We start from the raw sequence: 21,370 nt of genomic DNA, 5'->3' as shown, positions 1-21,370 counted from the left end.
CCTCCTCCTCCTTTTCCTTCTCCTCTTCTCTCTCTCTGAAATCTTTTTTTTTTTTTTTTTTTTTTTTTTGCCCCTCCATCTCATGGTACTGATTACCATGTTAAGGGCATAGAAGACATTACATAATAAAACAGGATGACAATCTCTTTGCTGGTCAGTTTTATTTTCATATTGTGTAAGTGTATACACAAGATGCAAAAGAGACTACAGAGTTAATCAAGAAAATAATTGATTTCCCAGATTATAAAAATGTCTGGACTTTGTATTAAAAGCAAAAGACAGGGATTTTTGAAAATGTAGGGTTTTTGTGAGTTTATTTTTTAAGCATTCTTCTGAGACAGAGGAGGAAAAAATTACTTTGTGAGTTGGAAAGACAATGCTGTATCTTCAAAGCGTAAGACTTACTTTTAAGTGGTACTGTTCATATTGCAGTTCACATTGCACACATGTTCCTCATAGTATATATTCAGTAGAAGTTTTTGTTTTTTTTTTTTTTTTTACTTCCAAACCACGTATTGGAAGTAAAACTCCTTGGATTCCGTAGGTTGCATAGTTAAGTTATTGAAATATGAACTCCCAGAAATAGTGGGCTTATAAATGTATATTGTACATTTTTCATGTTAACCAAGAGATTTTTGAAGTTTAGTCTACTCTGCATATACTTTTAAGACCATAATAATCAGATATAGATATATGTGCTTGAAGTGAAATTGTGGAAAGCTATGGATTTCACCATCTTTAGAGATGTATCACATACTTTTGTCCAGAAATAGGTAGCGTGCCCTAGAAGTATGAGTTATTCTCATCCTTTACCTCTGTGGGTTAAAAACCACAAAGTTGAAATACAGTCTGCAAGATATGCTGAAAATATATGTGTGAAGCAGTGCTAAACTTAATTGATATGTGGAGACATATATAAAACATACAGCCACTAGATTGAGAAAATGAAAATTAGTGTATGAACATTTTAGTTAATGCTATGCTTTGCCTCAAAGCCTGGTGTTTATTATTATGTGCTTTTAGTAGGAGACAGAAGCAGTATCAATTGGAAAAACATTTCTTAGTGGATTGAGAACAGTATAGCTTTCTAGTTCCTAAGTGGGAAACCTGGTTCTTTGGTTTCTTTGTTCCTAGTTAGGCTTGTCCCCAGTTATTTCAGCTGAACATTTTACATACTAATGGAGTCCAGGGAAGTGTATTTGGCAGCTGTTCATGGGATAATAATGAAATACACTATTTAGTACTGTATGCTGCTGCTGTAAAGTGTGGGGGGTATTTTATAGAGAACTTGGTGAACAGAGCTGTATCCACTTTAAATAGCGTGTGAACCTGAGTGAGGAAGTTGTATTTTCATGTGAGAATAACTAGTACTCTTTTCTTACAGGTAAAGAAAACGTGCACAGAATCAGATGTTTCAGAATCTCAGAATTCCAGGTACAGTAAAATAAAGACCGAGACTCCACTAAGGAGAATTGCAATTTTGGAGCACTAGTAAGATGTTGTACATAGACACAATTGTGATTTGGAACATTGAGCTTCTTGAAGAACTTATGTTTATGGAAACTGTATATCATGCTGGCTAGCATACCACTACTCATAATATTAGTAAAAACGACTGTGATTGAAGTCAGTTTTAAGGAACCATAGTGGAAATATCTCTAGAAATACGTGAAAAAAATAATACCTTGGCATTAAGTTAATCTTCATTTTTTGTTCTAATTTCTTTTTATAATGTTTTGAGTCTGAAATTGTGCCAGATACTGAATAACTATCAAATCTGTATTTACAAAAAATAAAAAAAAAAACTATGATATTTGTTCTTCTTTGCAGTGAAACATTGCTAGGTTTTGAAACTGTTGTCAAATTAGGAAACTCATAGTTAACTTTGGCATTGTCATTTGGGTTGTTTGGAGCCTGTGGGAATGATGAATTAAAGTGGTCAGACCACTTCATATAGGAATTTAGCACCATTTAGTTGTTTGCGGTTGAACCAGATGCCCAACAGATTTTTTTAGACCTACACATTTTCATTGCTTTCATTTCAAAGTCCAGGCTGCAATTTTGAATGGATAAGTAAAAGTATCATAAATACTGTGACAATAATAAACACATGTTCTTACTATGTTACGAGTGATATGACTTAACCTATTTGTATTCAATTGAGAGATGAGTCTCACTTTACCTTGTCCTACTTGCTCCAGCATATAGTGCATGTAGTGATTTTCTTGGTACACCAAAACATTGCAGATCTAGGTAAAGTATTAATGGCCAAGGCCAAGGCAGGCGGATCACCTGAGGTCTTGGGAGCTAGGAAAAAAAAGGCAATATAAATCATCCTTATTATTAATATTTCATATCAAAATTGTTTAGCTTTGAGGCTACTCAGGATTTTTGGACAGATGATACTATGCTTAAGTAAATTTTAAACTAACAGAAAGCAATCAAACTGATTCATTGTTCATAGTTGGTATCATTAAGTTGGAGAAGAAGTAGAAAGAGTTCAGAGCTCAGTGTATTTAAACCTGGAATTAAATCATTCTTTTTTATCTAGAAAATCCCAGCCCATGTGGCCTTAAAAATATAATTTTATTTGTAAGAAAAAATAGTTGTTTTTAAAGACTGCTTAAAATATATTTGTCATTTAATAATAAACGTCTCTGTAAATGGAAAAGTAGCCTGAGCTCCTGGAAATCAGCAGTTAGTTGCCATGGATTAGCTGCTGCTTAAAGTTTCCTAATCTATAATATAAATGGGTAAAATCAGGCAAATCAATTTCTAAGAACTTCATAACTTTGTACTATCAAAAACAAGAAACAAATACAATAACTTTTCTTAAAATGTGAGATGGAAAGACCTTCAAGAAGACCTAGAGTCATTTGGTGGTTCAGTTTGCGCAGACATTTTGATAGTAACACGTCTCCTCTCCTGACCAGTGGTGCAATGGCCAATCTCCACACTCTGGTCAATATCCATCAGTAACATAAAAATGTGACTGTTCTTGGATCCTATATTTATTCACCAATATTAGGTCTGAGAGTGCCAGAACTGGCACTTAGTTAACGTATTGATGGAACACCAAGGAGAGAATAAAAATATACTGATGAGCACTCGGCACAAAAAGGATACAAGAATTTACTGAATAGTGAACAAATCAAGGAATGCTTAAAATAGCATTTATTATATTCATGTACTGAGGTTCAGTTTTTGTAACCTGTCAAAAAACAAAAAAATGACAACCAAACAAGAAAAAATGTCTCTAATACAGACACTGGGCAGCATTATTTTAATACATACATATATGGGTACATTCTTTTTTGCTCATTAAGAACCACAGGGCCGGGGGCAGTGGCTCATGCCTGTAATCCCAGCACTTTGGGAGGCCGAGGCGGGCAGATCACGAGGTCAGGAGATTGAGACCATCCTGGCTCACACAGTGAAACCCGGTCTCTACTAAAAACACAAAAAAATTAGTCGGGCATGGTGGTGGCCGCCTGTAGTCCCAGCTACTTGGGAGGCTGAGGCAGGAGAGTGGCGTGAACCCAGGAGGCAGAGCTTGCAGTGAGCCAAGATTGTGCTGCTGCACTCCAGCCTGGGTGATAGAGTGAGACTCTGTCTCAAAAATAAATAAATAAACCACAAAATATATATTTTCTCTCTCTTCTTCCTGTGTGTGTATATGTGTATCTCTCTCTGTGTGTGTGTGTGTGTGTGTGTGTGTGTGAAAGAGAGAGAGACAGAGAGAGAGAGATTCAGACTGAGATTTAAAGCCTGGGGCTAGGTAATTTTTTTCTAAACAAATATCAAGTAAAGAATTGAACTCAAAATGAAATACTGTATCTGCATAAAATGTGAGCCAAAGACCTACTGCCTAAAAAATGCTGCCTCACTTGGAACCTAAAGCTAATATCATTCATTTATTTAGTTAGCTTTATAGTATGTTGATTTTGGATTTGAAATGATTAGAAAAAATGCAGATGGAAAGTGTTTTTAGAGTAGGGAAATAATTAAATTGGGTGTGGAGACTTTGTCAAGAGAAATCTTGAAGTGACATATGTGTATCAGCAAATTCTTTTTCTTGCTTGGCCTTAATTCTTTTTTTTGGAAGAAATGCTTGGGCTACAGATGTAATGGTATATTGGGAAAAAGAGAATTTACAAACCCATGGAGTATAAATGAGGCACCAAACTCTCTTCTTTGAAATAGGATTACATGTATATACTGTAAGGCAGACATTAGGGATAGTATTTTTTCCCTGTTTCCTAAAGCTGCTAAACTTGATGTCATGTGGAAAGGGATATGATGTGCTTTGTGTAAAATTTGACATTCCTTAAATGTTTTTCTTTTTCTGCCTTGCTATGTGTTGCTAACCAGGTCCAGGATGTACTATTGTTAGACTTTGTTCCTAAAACTAATGTTAAGCATGAAATGAATTTATGAGAAAAACAAAGTTAATATCCTTACCCTAAAATTAAGTTTGTTACTAGATAGACCATCTTAAAACATAAACTGAAATGATATTTTTCATTGATTTTTTTTCTGTATTCATGGTGAATTTATTTGTGCCAATTTGGGTCCTGTTTGACTCATCACCGAAAATACATGGTTCTTGTTTAATGAATAGCTCCTGGACAAATGAATTTTACAGCAGAAGTTTCCATGAATCTTATTTTTTTAACTCCTCTACTTGCAGTTTTTATTTCTGATAATGAGGCGAGGAAATAATTTATCTCATTCTTGTATTACATACTTTACAAATATCTTAGGGTGTCTCTGTGTTAAAGTAGTCCCTATAACACACAAATGATTTCTCTGTTGAATTTCTATTTCTGTTTCTCTTTGCTTTTTCTCTCTTGGGCCACTGACTAGCATTTTCATCAAGAAGAGATCAAAGACATAGGAAGGAAATAAAACTCAAAATAGGACATTTTTATTTTATACTTGTTTTGTTAATTAGGGAGTGAATGGAAATAGATATTGTGGTGAAATTGGGCTGTGAAGTTACTTAACAGGAGTTAAGCCATCTCTTGTCCTTTAGTAGCTTTGTTTCATCCTGGCCACAGTGTCGCCAGTAGAATATAGTAAGGAGATCTAAGGATAATCTCAAAATATAGGAAGAACTTATGGTATATACGAGCTAAGAGGATAGTTTTTCCACATGGAGAATAACGAAAGATTCTGTGGGTAGTGGGGAGGATTGACTCTTCTCCACTTCATAAGTTAAAGAAATTGAGTCTGCTGAGAGCTTAATGATTACCTGAAATTAGCAAAGGCCTTGGTCTGTGTCTTCTTGCCCTAGTCTTTACTAACTTTCCAATTATTAAAAGAAAGGCAAAATGACCTTCCGGTGTTTAAAGAAGCATTGGAATTAGTTTCAGTTTAATATGTAATATTTAAGTGAGCCTCAGGGAGTTTATCTATTCAATGTCTACATGCAACAGCTTAAAAAAATGAAATTCCCAATTCCTATTATGTAGACAGTTGTGATTTAATAATGTTTAATGTATTAAATTATACATACTTATTTGCTAGCAAAATAATTATTGCAGTACTTCCCGAAGACTGAAATGTTTATCTGCATACAATTGCCTATCTCAAAATTAAATGCTGTATTGTTTTCAAAGCAGGGAAAGCTGAGGGCTCCTTTGTGAAACATGCATAGTATTTTGCTGTGTCAAATCAGAGGTCCATCTAGCCCAATATTCTGTCTCCAAGAAGTACCAAAAATCATTACTGCCAGTTTGCATTTTTCTCAAACCTGGAAGTTTAGGATATAGTTCTAAATACCTTAGATTCTCTCAGTAACACGATCTGGTTGTACAATCCACAGAATTAGGTAACCATTTCTTGGACTTAATTATATTATTATCATATATTATCTTTTTGACTAATGAACCGAGGAAATTACTAATCACCATGCAAAGTAATAATTATTAAAAACCTCCTCTTTCAAATTGTAAGGCATACTTCCCCTGCAAATGATAGATATTCTAATAGGTAAATATTCTAAGAGTGTGATTTAATTCTCATGTCATTTATTTAACCTGAGTCATATTATAGCTTAATCTTTTTCTTCCCAGTTTGGAAAGTGTTTTGTCTTGTTTCAAAATGTGGCCTCATGTGGATGCTTCTCTAGTCTTTTGATCATTTTTGGCTGGCATTTACTGGAGATTTTCTGATTTGTTTTACCTTTTCTGCGGCGTGCTGACGGATTCTTGGAGATGTGGATGCAGATGGGGCTGTGAATGAGCGTGAATGATGTCCCCTGTTTTGCTGTTAATTGTGTCTTCTGTAGCTGGCCTATTTTGTTCCTTTGTTCATGGTGGCATCCTGTGCTGATTTCCTCAGATAATTGTCTGTGGTGTCTGCCAAGTCACTTATTTCAGTGATAATTGCAGATTTAAAAAACAGTCTCAGCCGGGCACAGTGGCTCACGCCTGTAATCCCAGCACTTTGGGAGGCCGACGCGGGTGGATCACTTGAGGTCGGGAGTTTGAGACCAGCCTGGCCAACATGGTGATACTCCGTCTCTACTAAAAATATAAAAATTACTCGGGCATAGTGATGGGCACTTGTAATCCCAGCTACTCAGGAGGCTGAGGCACGAGAATCTCTTGAACATGAGGGGCGGAGGATGTGGTAAGCCAAGACCATGCCACTGCAGCCTGGGCAACAGAGTGAGACTCGGTCTCAAAAAAAAAAAAAAAAAAAAAAAAAGACTAAGTGACCAAAAAGTCTCAAAACATAGACTGTTGTTTCCTAAATGTCTTATCATGTATGTGCCCAATCAGCCCTTCCAGTAGGTCATTGGGAACTCCTGGTATCTTATCTTTATTGGCCAGTGTAGCTGAGTGTTATTTGTACACTTGTTGACTTCTTTCTGCACTTCCCCTGTAGAGTTCATCATTTTCTAAGATTAAATGAATGGGCAAATGAGAATAAAATAGTACATGTCCCTTGTCATTGTTACTCAGAGAATAATTGCTTATTATGTGTTTAAATTGAAGAAGACTCATCCTAAAACCCATTAAGGAAAAAGGGATAGGCTGCAGCCAAAAGGAAGAAGGGCCTCACTGTGACATTTCTCCTTTCACACCATGTTTATTTAACCTTTGCCTCACTGTCTTCAGCTCCCTAGGTTTTATTCTTGATGCTTTTGCTTTTCTTTCATTTCATACTTTTTCACGTATAATCTCTGTTTACAACTCTTGATGTGGCCCACAGTGCCTAGCATGCTCCAGCCACGTCCTTCTGCTTCTGCTCAGTGTGCATGAGGTGCTGCTTGTTAGGAGGTCTGCATTCACCAGTGCTACTCGCCTCTCTGCAAAGGACGGGAGTCTCCTTCCCTTTCAGTTTCTCCTTTCCCCTCCCACCTTTGCTTACCTACGTCATTTTTTTTTTTTTTTTGGAGACAGTCTCCCTCTTTCTCCCAGGCTGGAGTGCAGTGACCCGACCTTGGCTCACTGCAACCTCCGCCTCCCAGGTTCAAGCAATTCTCCTGCCTCAGCTTCCAGAGTAACTGGGACTACAGGTGTCCGCCACCACGCCTGGCTAATTTTTGTATTTTTAGTAGAAACGGGGTTTCACCATATTGGCCAGGCTGGTCTCAAACTCCTGACCTTGTGATCCACCTGCCTCGGCCTCCCGAAGTGCTAGGATTACAGACGTGAGCCACTGCGCCCAGCGAACCTACGTCATTTCAAATCATCTTCCAGATGTTTTGCACCGGTTGCAGCACTCCCCTCTTCTCTAATTAGAGACAACTTAATGGTTATTCATTTCACTAGTATAGAGACTTAGAGCTTGATTTTGTAGGTCAGGCATCTACAAACTGTGATCTGAAAGTAGAGATTGCTAGGGACAGACCTTTAAGTGGAGTGGCAGCCAAACTCCTCAAGAAGCTCAGTGCTTCTTCCTTAAGGAAGCCTTCTCTAGCCAGCTGACTAGTCCAGCCCCGCCGTCATATGGCCACGGGGTACCATGTTCTTCTCCTTCAGAGATTCTGCATTTGGTAATTGCCTCCCCAGTTCACCAGACTGTAAGCTCTACAAGGTTAGAGTTCATATCTGCCTTTGTTCACCATTGCCTCATTAGTATACAGCACATGGCCTAGCACATAGCAGGTCCCCAGTACATATCTGTTACATGAATGAATAACTTCCAGATACACAAATCTGGCTTGCAATTGCCCCTGGAATATCTCTTTTAACCACAAATCCCTAGCATAATTTTGTCAGGGATTTCTCTCTGCCATCTCAGCTCCACTTGTGAAAAATTGTAATTACACTTCTTTCCCCAGGGTCTTTCCTTTCTAGTGATAAATAATTCTCTCAGTGGTCCCATCTCAGAACTTTTGAGCAATCTTTAACTTCTTGCTCCCTTTCCTAATCCTGGTGGTCATCAAGTTGATATTCAGCTATAGCCCCCCAATTTTCTATGAAGCTGTGTTTTTTTGAATTTTCCTCTGCCATGCTTTTTGAATCTCTTTATCCTGCTTCATCTCACTGCCACTGGGAAAGTTCAGAATCTTGCCACCTCATCTCTGAATGAATTCAGTAGGTCTTCACATGACTTACTTGGGTCTAGACCCTGCCTTTCTGTTCTGCCAAGACTGTGAGAGCCTTTCTTAATGACACTTTCCGTATGGTGTTGCCCTATTGGTTAATTGATCAGGCAGTATTCAGTAGACAGTATATACAGAAGCATGAGCAAATAACCTTAAAAATTTGTTTGTGCAAGAAGTAAAAATGTGAAAATATACATTTTTTGCCTAATTACTGCCCACAAAAGGTCAGGGATTTTCTGGGCTACCTGTTGTCCACTCTTCTAGTTCCCTTATATTAATTTTTGAGACAGACTTTCGCTCTGTCGCCCAGGCTGGAGTGCAGTGGCAGAATCTCGACTCACTGCAACCTCCACCTCCTGGGTTCAAGCGATTCTCTTGCCTCAGCCTCTTGAGTAGCTGGGACTACAGGTGCCCCCGCCACCACTCCTGCCTGTTTTTTGTATCTTTAGTTGAGGTGGGGTTTCGCCATCCTGGTCAGGCTGATCTCAAACTGCTGACCTCAAGTGATCCACACGCCTTGGCCTCCTAAAGTGCTGGGATTACAGGCGTGAGCCACTGTACCTGGCCCTATTTCCCTTATTTTGCTGTGTTAAATGTTGCTTGAGTCTCGTTTTGTATTCTTCCTATAATTCCAAACTGACATAGCAGTGCATGGCTCTAACATGAGTCCCAGAACATTCTAGGAAAAAATATATACCAGTTACATAGGTATGTTTTTCCATCTCCCCTGCTGTCTCCATTTCCTACATATATCATAGAGTAAAATCGTATATGTGTGAACTCTGTGGCCACCCAAGGGCATCTATTTTTAGGTAATACTTATCTGGTAACTTCTACAGATGAAATCATTTCATTAGAGGGATAGAGGAGAATAAGAGCACAGAGTGCAGTTTGAGCACTTGGGGTTAGTGTGGTTAGGAAGGGTTTCAGGGAAGATTGGGGGGCTATAGCTGAATGTCAAAGAATAGATGAATTCTGAAGAAAAGAAGGAAAGAGAACTCACAGTGAGGTAAAAACAAACAAACAAACCAAAAAAACCCAGGAGCTGAAATTGAAAGATACGGTTTTTGGATGGTGAGCAGTCCCCCACTTGGTCCATGTGAAGAAATAGTAGATGAGATTAGAAAATTTAGCACAGTTTATGGCTGGTTTAGATTGCTAGTTGTTTTAGTTAGGACTCTTATTGGTTGCAGCTACTGTGGTCAGCCAGTTGAAGCAGAAAAAGGAAGTTTTAGTATCTATTACTTTTTTTTTTTTTTTTTTTTTTTTTTTTGAGACGGATTTTGGCTCTTGTTACCCAGGCTGGAGGGCTGGAGTGCAATGGCACAATCTCAGCTCATCACAACCTCCACCTCCCAGGTTCAAGCGATTCTCCTGCCTCAGCCTCTCAAGTAGCTGGGATTACAGGCATGCGCCTAAGCAAAGGATTAATTTCTTAACTCGGGAAAAGAGGGCTTGCTGAATCTCAGAAGGTATGGGAGACACAGATTATCTCCCTGTTCATCTCTGTCGCCTTTGCTTCACCGGTCTGTGTCTTCATCTCTCTGGTTGATCAGCCTTATTTTTCTCCAGGCCCCACAACAAGAGGAAAATGCTCACGTAACACTGCTCCTGATTTTATACATTTGACCTCTTTAGCCACCCAGATAATAGATTCCTGTCTTTTTCATTATCTTAGTTCCAGATTTCTAGGGAAGGGAATGTTTTCAGAGAGTCAGGGTCACAAAACAGAAATGTGGCTTTCAGGAGCCACCTCTGGAAGCCTGTGAATTGGGTTGGGAGGAGCTTTCAAGCAAAGGATGAGGGTAGTTAACCCACGAGTGCCCTCTACTTTCTACTCCTTCCCTTCCCAGGACATTTTTAACCTGCTAGTTTTATCCAGCACCTACCCTCCCTCATCCTTCACTTTATAATCCAGCATATATAAACTAGCATATATCAAGGAAATTGAAAATGCACTCCCCCCTTTCCTAATTAGAGACAACTCAGTGGCTATTCATTTTACTACTATGGAGACTTCGAGCTTGATTTTATAGGTCAGGCATCTACAAGCCGTGATCTGAAAGTAGAGATTGCTGGAGACAGACCTTTAAGTGGAGTGGCAGCGAAACTGCAAAGTAAGAGGAACTCAGTTCCCCTCTTTATATAAACTCCTGTACCACTTTTTGGCCTCCCTATACCCATCCCCAAGCTGACCAGTTCCTATTCAATGGACCCAGTCTTCTCTTTGGCTCTCAAATACCAATTCAAATGCAAATTGCTTTCTCCATTTCCTGTGTTTAGTTGTTAGATAATTGTCTGACTAATGCCCTCAATTTTGCCAAAATTATTGTCTAGATTTCAACTTTAAAAAAAAAAAAAAACAATGTTCAAACATACCTGCAGAAAGGCAATCAGCAATCAATAACCTAGAGCCCAGATTTGAAACTTGACAAACTCTCTTACAGGTATTGAGAGCTCACCAGTGGATTTCTGATCACGTAATGATGTAATTAAAATTGTGCTGGTGATGACAGATCAACTGTGACTCAGGTGCTTGGAGGCAGGGAGACCAGCTATGAAACTTACTTAAATGGCTGGAGAGACACTTAGCAAATTGTGATTGTTTTGGGGAGGCATTACACACTATTTTTTTTCATAGCTTAAACACATTTTCCAAATTGTCTACAGTGGATACTTATTTCTTTTGATTTAAGAACAAATACATGCATATAAAGCATGAAATAATAGATTTGGCTTGAAATAGGCATGGTGGCAGGGGGAAGGATCTGGTCTCTTCTTTCTGACTGCTTGCATTATTCTTTAGAGATGAGAAAATGCCTGACTTCCCCACATGTATTAGTGATTAATTCCAGAAAATGGCTATGTTCCTGGTCAGCCTCTCCTACGGTAAACTGAGCTCAGAAATCTTTGTGATTAACAGTCTAAAACTGTCCTTCTGGAGACTGTTAGCTGCTTTGAATTAATTTGGTCAGAGTACTTCCTCATATAAAGCAGCATTTGTGCAGTGACTTCTCTCCAGAGGACCTAAGGAGCTAAGACAAGACTCTGCTTTGCATCACAGGGGTAATTAGAATGTTGTTGATTGAGGGCAACAACCCTCTCTGAGTATACACCAAGATTGATTAGGGGTTATTGAGCTTCATAAATCCTTATTTTACACTTAGAGCATCTGTAGTGCAGAAGTTCTAGACTCAATGTAAGTAGAAACATAGAAGCTTTTAGGGTCCACTTCATGCTGGGCCAACTTGAGATGGGAATAGAAAGGGGGATCTAATGGTTTTCCTCTCAGTAGTTCAATTAAATGCTTCTTCTCCCCTTTAAAGGTACTATTTATTGTGCATCTACTATGGGTCAGGCACGAAATACTTGAGATACATCAGAAAACAAAACAAGAGCATACATGGTAAAGGAGTATGTTAGAAGGTAATACATACCCACTAATTGAATAAAAAAGGGAGGCTCAGGAGCATTGCCGGGGGTCGGGGAGTCGGTTGTGGTTTTAAATTGGGTGATGTTTTAGCAAACTTAAAGGAAATGAATGAGTGAGCCAAGCAGAGAGCTGGTGGAAGTGCATTCCCTTCAGTAAAAGCCTGCCTGGCATGTTCAGGCAACAGAGGAGGGGAGGACAGTGTGGCTAGAATAGAGTGAGCCCAGAGTTCAAAATTTGAAATAGCAATATTCTAGAAAAAGCTACTATTTCTAGTCTTTTCCATATTTTGGAAATATTTACTTATAATTTTAATAAACCATTTTCAAATAAGTGTCTCGGACTAATTGCCTCTTTTGTCACTGCTCCAAGATGGGGCTGATCCCCAGCCGGGAGCACCTCTCTCTGCCACACCACACATACCTTCTAAGACTAGGGCTCTCTCCTGATCAGAAGGATTCAAGATTCTTCACCAGTGGAGCTCGAAGCCCTAAGCCTTTTTCTGAAGTAGTGTTCTTAAAGTTTCAGTCTTAAATATAACTGAGGGCTTAATAGAGATTGCAAAATGTTGATTTCTGACGGTACAGAGATTCTGCTTCTTATCTTACATTTAATCATCACATTTCAGTTGTCTTAGCAACCTACACAGTATTCTCATTTGCTTTTCAATAAGCCAATGGATGAATGGGTTCTTTGTTCATGTGTTTATGAATTTCTATCACCTGATACTTGATGTCTTTCGGGCATACTTACTATGCCAAATAACTGTCTTTATATTCCTAAAATTCACATAGCTAAAATTAAGCTCTACGTTTTCTAAATATTTAAGTTTCCAATGAGAGAATATCCAACATAAGAATAGTTGGGAAAATGTATATATAAGCTGGTATTTTAAAAATACTTTTGCTTTAGTTATAATTAATTTCCAAGGCTCCACAGACTTGGCAAACTCAATTTTCTAGCAAACCTCACCCATGCAGACGTATTTGAGAATTACAGAGAGAGAGAGAGAGAGAAAAAAAAGCCTAAGACAAATCTAGGCTTCATAGAGCTATCTCTGAGATGTTGTCTCAGAATGTTTTGTCTTACGGAATGCATAGTTTTAAATTCTGAGTGAAGGAATGTATTGAAAATGTTTAACAAAGTACCTGCCACCATATTATGTGAATTTAAATGACTGCTCTTATTACAAGTAGGCATAGTGATAGTATCGACAAGTGACAGTCTAATGACAAAAAGGAGACAAAAATAGCGAAGCATAGATGTAAGAATGCAAAATGCTTAGTCACATGAGATATTTTGGCATGAACACTAGAAGCCCAGTATGCTTTAGTAATCCCTGAGGACACTGATATGCCTTAGTACTGTGTGATGATTCTCACTAGTGTTGGTCACCCTGATTTTCTCAGTAAAAGTTAAATTACATTTAACATCATAACATTTTAGAATTATTTATATACAAAATGATCCCTTTTAAAATATGCTGTTGCTTAAAATGACCACAGCTCAGCAACACACAATATTTGACTAAACCGTAATAACCAAATTCCTTGAAGGTTCTGGATAGGTGAGGTTATCTAGAATTATTCCTTTTACATGCTAACATGGGCAACTCAAGAGTCTGGATCACTTAGGGATTTTTTTTTTTTTTTTTTCTCTAATCCAGGTCAGGTACCTAGCACAGTATGTAGCACATAGTAGGAGTGCAATAAATATTTATAATATGAATGGATGAATGAATGAATGAGGAGCTAGTTTTTATATTTTGGGGAACGAAGTGGCAAGTTCTTCAAGTCTTTACCTACACTAGTCTCACTACCGTATGCCATATAAGAAGGCTTAAATGTCATCTGTAAGTAGGATCAAATCTAAGAAAGACCTCTAAGTTTGGACTGAGTGTGGTGGCTCCTGCCTGTAATCCTAGCACTTTGGGAGACCAAGGCGGACAGATTATTTGAGTTTAGGAGTTTGACACCAGCCTGGCCCACATGGTGAAACCCCGTCTCTACTAAAAATACAAAAAATTAGCCAGGCGTGGTGGCACGTGCCTGTAGTCCCTGGTACTCAGGAGGCTGAGACAGAATAATCTCTTGAACTTGAGAGGTGGAGGTTGCAGTGAGCCCAGATCGTGCCATTGTACTCCAGACTAGGTGACAGAGCGAGACTTCATCTAAAACAAACAAACAAACAAACAAACAAAAAAACCCTCTAAGTTTGCTCTAACAAGTAGAGTAACTGTGTATCCTAGCTTACCCACATAGAGTCTCAGTTTACACTTGGTATCCCAGCTTCCGTTTTGGATAGAGACTTTACTTTCAAGAAAATCTTGTTTGCATGATGAATGTAATGGTTATCCTAATTAAAGTCATCATGTCCTTACCAAACGTTTTTGAAATAAAAATGTAATAATCAGTGAATTTCCCTTTTTCTATCCCCCCCTTCTTCTCTCCCTTCCTATCTTAGGATGACTTCTTTCCTATCTTAGGATGACTTTTACCATGGGAATTGCACTTTTATCTTTAATACAACACAATATGTGAAAAAGCTCTTTGAAAGGAAAGATGACTTAGGAAATAATGGTTCAGTTTTTGTAGACTTGGCTTCCATAGGAAGCTCTTCTAATGCATTCTGTCATGCGATTAATTTGTCAAAATTCCATACTTGTCAGAAATAATATAATTTTTTTCAAGAACATACACAGTCTTATTACATGAAGTGATGCAAGCCTATACTATTTATCTTCTCTGTATTCCTCATTCTCTTATTTTCTATTATTCTTCAAATAGAAGAGCTAAAGTCCCAACTCATGGGGATGTTAAATATCATGCTAGAGCCTGGGAAAAAATGATTAATGTGGTTTGGTGGGATGCCAAGACAGATGCACCACACCCTCCTCAGTGCAACAGCTGTTGTAGTAAAGACGGAAGGCATTAGATGGGAGCACCATGTCTGACATTGAATGGGAGGCAAAACAGTCTATTGTGGCTCAGACACTGACATTTACATATTCTTAACCATTATGTAATGTGTGTGCTGTTGGGGTAGTTATTATCCTAGATTTTTCTCATTATTTATATGTGTTTGTGTGTGTGTGTGTGTGTGCATGCAACATGACTGGAAGTGTGGATGACCCTTCAGTATTTCTCCAAAGGGGATTTAGAAGGATTAATTCTTTCTATGCAGGACTGACCAGCACATGACACAACCATCCGACCATGCCTTCTTCCAGATCTCAGTAGCAGTCTCAGTCACAACAAGAACCTCAAACTCCCTGCCATGTTTTCACAGTCTCCTGGGTACCCAAGAGATACATGATTTTCATCAGAGGAGGATACTGTGTATCCTAAAAATTCACATCTCATGGACTTAAAAAGATGTGGAAAATACAAGCCTTAGAAAATGTTAGTGAAGCAGACCTTTTAAGGGCCCAGAATGAATCACTCAGCTTAGCTGGAAAAAGCATTCTGTTCTATAGCCTCTGACAATGAACCACGGCATGGCTGCCCAGATGCTTAACATTGCAATGAGGGCATCTACGTGCCAGTATAGGCAGCAAAGCACAACCCCTCAATACCTTAGAAAAGTAACTCAAGGTCGGTTTCCCAGTAACATCATTTGACTGTAGGTACTGCTCGGAAAGAGTCAATAAGCTCCAGATCCTGAATTCAAAGCCTTTTCCTGACACTGGAAGAAGAGCAGTATGAGGTTTCAAATTGTTTCCAAAACTCTTACATTTCCAGCATCTTTTCTCTTTCCATTCCATTCCATTTCCAATCAGCTCCATTCCATCTAGCAAATTCTTGATATTAGGGCATACAGATTTTTATAAAATTGAATTTTATTTCATGGAAAGGTTATTTTCTTTTCTTCATGCAGTTAGAATTAGTGATCTTTGAGGAATATTGGAAATAATCGGCATTTCACATAGTGATAACTGCTTCTTGATTTATTGTTTATCAGTGCTCTAAACAGGGTTTGGAAAATATTTGGAACTGATTCCTTTGCATGTATGATATATCCCCATGTGTGTTAGTCCGTTTTCACACTGCTGATAAAGACATACCCAAGACTGGGCAATTTGCAAAATAAAGAGGTTTAATGGACTTACAGTTCCACATGCCTGGGGAGGCCTCACAATTATGGTGGAAGGCAAAAGACATGGGGGCTGACAAGAGAAGAGGGCTTGTGCTTTTTAAAACCATCAGATCTCGTGAGACTTACTCACTATCATAAGAACATCATGGGAAAGACCTGCCCCCATGATTCAGTTACCTCCCATCGGGTCTTTCCCACAACATGTGGGAATTCAAGATGAGATTTGGGTGGGGACACAGCCAAACCATATCACCATGTTTCTTACAGTGCATTGTTTTGTGCATCTTTTCCCCTATGACCATACACTCTGAATCCATTTAGTTGAAGCAACTGAGTGGCCACTAAGTATTTTGTGCTAAATGTAAGAGATAAAACTGGAAAAAAAAAAAAAAAAAAAAAAGGAGTACAGTGCAAGATATCAGCCCTTGTCTTCTAGTCAAGAACCAGAGGAATCGCAAACGACAGCTTATTTTCCATGTTTGCAATTCCTGGGAGTGACCACACTGGTTTTGCAAACCATGTGAATTGAGTCCATGTGTACGGTAGGGGTGAGGGAGTTATTGAAGCTAGTTTATTTGAGATATTCTGGATGTCTTTTACTTTCTAAATATTCTTACTCCTTTTCTTATGGGGAAAAGAATTTTATGCAATAGACTTTCATTAAATTGAATTTTCACAACCCAATTGAAGCTGTTATCAGTTGGTTGAACTCTTGCTAACTGAATGACTATAAGGACAGGTTTCAATTTCTTCTTATTTAGGGAGTCTGATTTTTTTCAGCTGCTACTTTTTTTCCTCCTATTTTCATGTTGCCTTTATCTAGTTGGCTGTTTATATTGTCAGTAATAAGAGTTCGAACTTCTAAGTCTGACATGTGTTTTTTATTTCAAGGCCTTCTACTAAAATTGTTTCTTTCGCATGCATGCATGCTATGGAAGGCTTGCTTAAAATCTTTGACAAGACTCTTAAGTAGAGCCCAGAATTTCACTAAGAATGTGAACCTTTTCTTTGGTAAATTGGCCATCCTGTAGAAAGCGAAAGGCAGTTTCCTAAAGAAAGTCCTAATGTGGCTTCTTTGAAAAAAAATTGCCAACTTGCAATGCAAAATGGTATTTAGTAAAACCTTGTCCCCAATTAAAACTGGTGAATTAGGCACAAAGAAGAGAAACAGGATACATCAGTACATGATGCGGGAGGGGGGGATTTGTTGAAAGATTAACCATAAAGTATGTGGACAAAAGAGAATTAAATAACTGTAAGATACAATGTCACTACCTATTTATTCATCTTTTAGCTAAATATATGCCTTCCCATGTTTGTGGACTTCTGCTGTCTTATTTTGACCAGCGCCAGCTCAGCTCTGCTGGTACCCACACTGGGTCATTCTAAATTCAGGTCAGCAGGCAAAGGGAATCAGCCTGCTTAGCTGTGGATTTTCTAGGCCTAATTTATACATACATAATTTTCAGTGTCAGGCCAGGCATTTTCATTTTATAATTTCTTCTTTCTGATAGTGAACAATTTAATTCGGAGCAAATATAAATGATTCCTAATGAAGCACAAGTGAACAGAAGGAAATTACTTTTGTTAAACTAGTACTTCAATGTATTTTTCTCTCCCTTTCAAGTAGAGGATGACTATGAGAAACTGATACACAATATTATTCATTATCTGGTTAGTTCACTAGATCAAGATGTTGGTGTATGGTGTAGAAAGGTGGAAAAAGTTAGAGCGTTAAAAACAGGTTGATACAAGCTGTTGAGGAAAAAAAAATACAATGAGGCCACTTATGTTTTAAATCAAGAATATGTTTTCAGTGAAAATACTTTCTAATGATTCACAGAAGAATGTTGTCAACTTGGACTACATCTGCTGAAAATCAAAGTATAAGTAGTTATATAGCATTGAATTCTGGCAGGAGTCTATGCTGTGATATGAAACAAAGTTCCCATCAAATGACAATACTTTATTTTTCTGCCTTTAAAAGTAGTTTTCTGACTTTAAAAAATGTTAACAGCATTTTTTCTCCTTCACATTACAAGGATAAATTGGCAACGTGCCTATATGATTTCCAGAGTAGGTTTCTTAAAATAATTTTGATGGGAAGGTAATTGTTTAATGTCAGTGTATAAAGTTCTGCCATAGTTTAAACAAAATTAAATAAGAGAAAACACAAAGAGGTTTTGTGTAATTACTGGGAAAACATAGAAGAAACAATTAGGTAGTTAGACCTGAACAGAAGTGAACTAGGGTTTTCAAATTTCTTAATGTTCGTAGGGTTCCTTGCCTTATTCTCTGACATCACTTGATTTTTATGTTTCTAAGTTTGCAAATCAGAATAGCAGCATATTTATCTATTAATACATATTTATAGCTTTTTGCACTTATGTATTTTCTATTCAAGAGTTTCATGGTAAAATGAAATACACTGAATACATATTATGCGCAAAACAACACCATTACAAAAGTATACACCGATACAGATGTGAGTTAGAAAATTATATGCAGCCGGGCATGGTGGCTCATGCCTGTAATCCCAGCACTTCTGGAGGCCGAGGCAGGCGAATCAAGAAGGAGTTCGAGACCAGCCTAGCCAACATGGTGAAACCCTGTCTCTACTAAAAATACAAAAATGAGCCAGGTGTGGTGGCACGCACCTGTAATCCCAGCTACTCCGGAGGCTGAGGCAGGAGAATTACTTGAAACCGAGAGGCGAAGGGTGCAGTGAGCCGAGATTGCGCCACTGCGCTCCAGCCTGGGTGACAGAGCAAGACTCTGTCTCAAAAAAAGAAAAAAAAATTATATGCTTATATTGCAAACCATTTTGCATAAACAATCTGTTCTAATATAGGATTTCATTTAGCAAAATTCATTAAAATAGATATAGTGTTTGTGTCCTGGACATCATATTGAAGGGTCTCAGAGTCAATTAAAGGATAGTAATATAGTATACAAATTATTACTGATTACCTTATTTTTTAACTGTTATTTTTAAATACCTTGGAGATATCTAAAATTGTGACTTAGAATCAACAATTTAACATAAATTTAACTGAAGTTGGCACCTGATTTTTTATGTTAAATTGTAGACTTTTTCTTACTCAATTGCCATAAATTCTAATAAATTCTAACCTTTTTGTGAAAGAATGGAGAGAAAGTTTCAAATGCTTCATATGGGCAGCTTTGATTTTGGAATGAGACTGGGGACATAGCTCAAGCTTTCCTATTTTGTCCTGTCCCTCTCTTCTGGGATCAACCTAAGTGCCCACAGTGAATGAATGGGTAAAGAAAATGTGGTATATATACACAATGGAATATTATTCAGCCATAAAAAGAATGAAATCCTGTCATTTGCAGCAACTTGGATAGAACTGGAGGCGATTATTTAAGTGAAATAAGCCAAGCACAGAAAAGCAAATATCACATATTCTCACTCCTGTGTAGGAGCTAAAAAAGTGGATCTTATAAGGATAGAGTGTAGATTGGTAGTTACCAGAGGCCAGGAAGGGTAGGAAGGAAGGAGGGACCCAACGATTCTGGTTAATGGGTACAAATATACAATTAGATAGAAGAAATAAGAGCTGGTGTTCAGCATATCAGTAGGGTGAGTATAGTTAACATTAATCTACTGTACTTTTCAAAATCTCTAGAAGAGAATAATTGGAATGTTCCTAGCATAAAGAAAAGACAAATATTTAAGATGATGGATATCCCAAATACCCTGATTTGATTATATGAATGTATCAAATTATCACACATACCCCCAAAATGTTATGTACCAACTTTAAAAAGAAAATAACATCATATAACAACTATAGCCCTTAGATGCAAAAAGACATGAGTGCAAATATCATTCCCTTTCTTACTAACATCTAAGTTTCATATAGTCTTTTAGCTTCATTGTCTAACCCCGAAATCTGGTACCATCCTCTTCTATTTTCATGATGACTAAATCAGATGGTATTACGTGTAAGGTTTGACACATGGTTAACACTCAATGAAAGATAGTTATCTTCAGCATTTGTACAAATAACTCTTGAGAAATATTAGTTGATCTATTGAAATGTGGCACAATCCAGGGCTCACCTCTGTCAGGATCACTAGCCTTAGATTGAGGGTAATTCCCTGCATACCTCTCTGTAATACCAGAAACTCAATATTTTGGTAGTCACAGGGAAAAGATAGCAACAGTGCCATGGGTGAACTGTACTACTTTTTCTGTTCTTTGAGCATAACCACAATGAATCAAGAGGAAAAGGGGTGGGGACTGAGGAGTTGCCCACCAGCTGTTTCTACTCACTGTGGGAGGGATTTCCTTTGCCCTTTTGTTCCAAAAGATACGTAGATCATTTCAGCAAAAACACATATTTTTAAATCAAAAAAAGATCTATATGACTCTAGGGACACACACACACCCCCCCCCCCCGCCCCCGCTTCTTTACACCATTGTAGAATTGTAAAATTAACATGTACAGCTACCAAAAATTGCATCATGACACAGAAGGATTTCTAATGGCAGTACTTAATACCTCTCCAAAAGACCTTATGAGGGAAAACCACTTTGGTACATCTGTTGTCATTGAGTGGTGAGCACTTCTTATATTATCTTTATTCTCCAATTAGTTGCTCTTCATTATTTATTTATTGGCTCTCTAAATACAGCACTTATTCTTTTTATTCCCTGTCTGATTTCTAAAAATGGAACATCCATAAAATAACTCAGTATTATTTAAAAATTTCTAAAGTGAGAATCTAGCTATATATCTGGAGGCTTAAACTCAAATTGTTTTGTTACCAACACAAATGTTGAAATCTACTGAAAGAGTGTAGTCAACTTTTCCCTGAGCAAATTCATTTTGATGAGCCACTGTGGGAATTTTTGTCTGGAACTGGGTGTCGTATGCTTACATCTCTGTCTAGTCTACTGATTCAGGGAGCTGTGCAATGTAAAGATGAAATGTGATACACACACACACACACACACACACAGAGCTAGGAGAAATAAAATATAAACCCAAAAGAATAACAGAATGGATCTACTTACAAATGTAATAAATTCCCATGTTGATAGAGAAACAAGCGGGAGGGTAACAGGGGACAAGACCAGTAAGAATTAGGGAAGCTCATGACTTATAGAATTGTTCATTATCTGATGTTTCCATGAATTGTGACAATCTAGAAGTGGAGTCCCAGCCCCTCCAGCACTAACTCTACCAACTTGGGCCCTTCAGTGCCTCAGTTTTATCAGTTTTATCATGGGGGTAATAACAATGCCTGCTTTC

The 21,370-nt window shown here is 37.9% G+C and overlaps 1 protein-coding gene across 6 annotated transcripts in view; it reads left to right on the top strand.

Moving 5' to 3' along the window:
• Positions 1 to 21,370, top strand: part of EYA4 (EYA transcriptional coactivator and phosphatase 4) — a 298,595-nt gene that overhangs the window by 141,968 nt on the left and 135,257 nt on the right. For all 6 annotated transcript variants that reach the window (XM_011968909.1, XM_011968908.1, XM_011968906.1 and 3 more), the window contains one exon: positions 1,385 to 1,434. In XM_011968909.1, coding sequence (XP_011824299.1) covers positions 1,385 to 1,434 — 50 coding nt within the window. The remainder of the gene's footprint in view (positions 1 to 1,384; positions 1,435 to 21,370) is intronic.

This window comes from Mandrillus leucophaeus, unplaced genomic scaffold, assembly GCF_000951045.1.
Source record: "Mandrillus leucophaeus isolate KB7577 unplaced genomic scaffold, Mleu.le_1.0 Scaffold864, whole genome shotgun sequence".
Taxonomy (NCBI): domain Eukaryota; kingdom Metazoa; phylum Chordata; class Mammalia; order Primates; family Cercopithecidae; genus Mandrillus; species Mandrillus leucophaeus.
The sequence above is the reverse complement of the archived record's forward strand: the minus strand, read 5'-3'. Positions and strand labels throughout refer to the sequence as shown.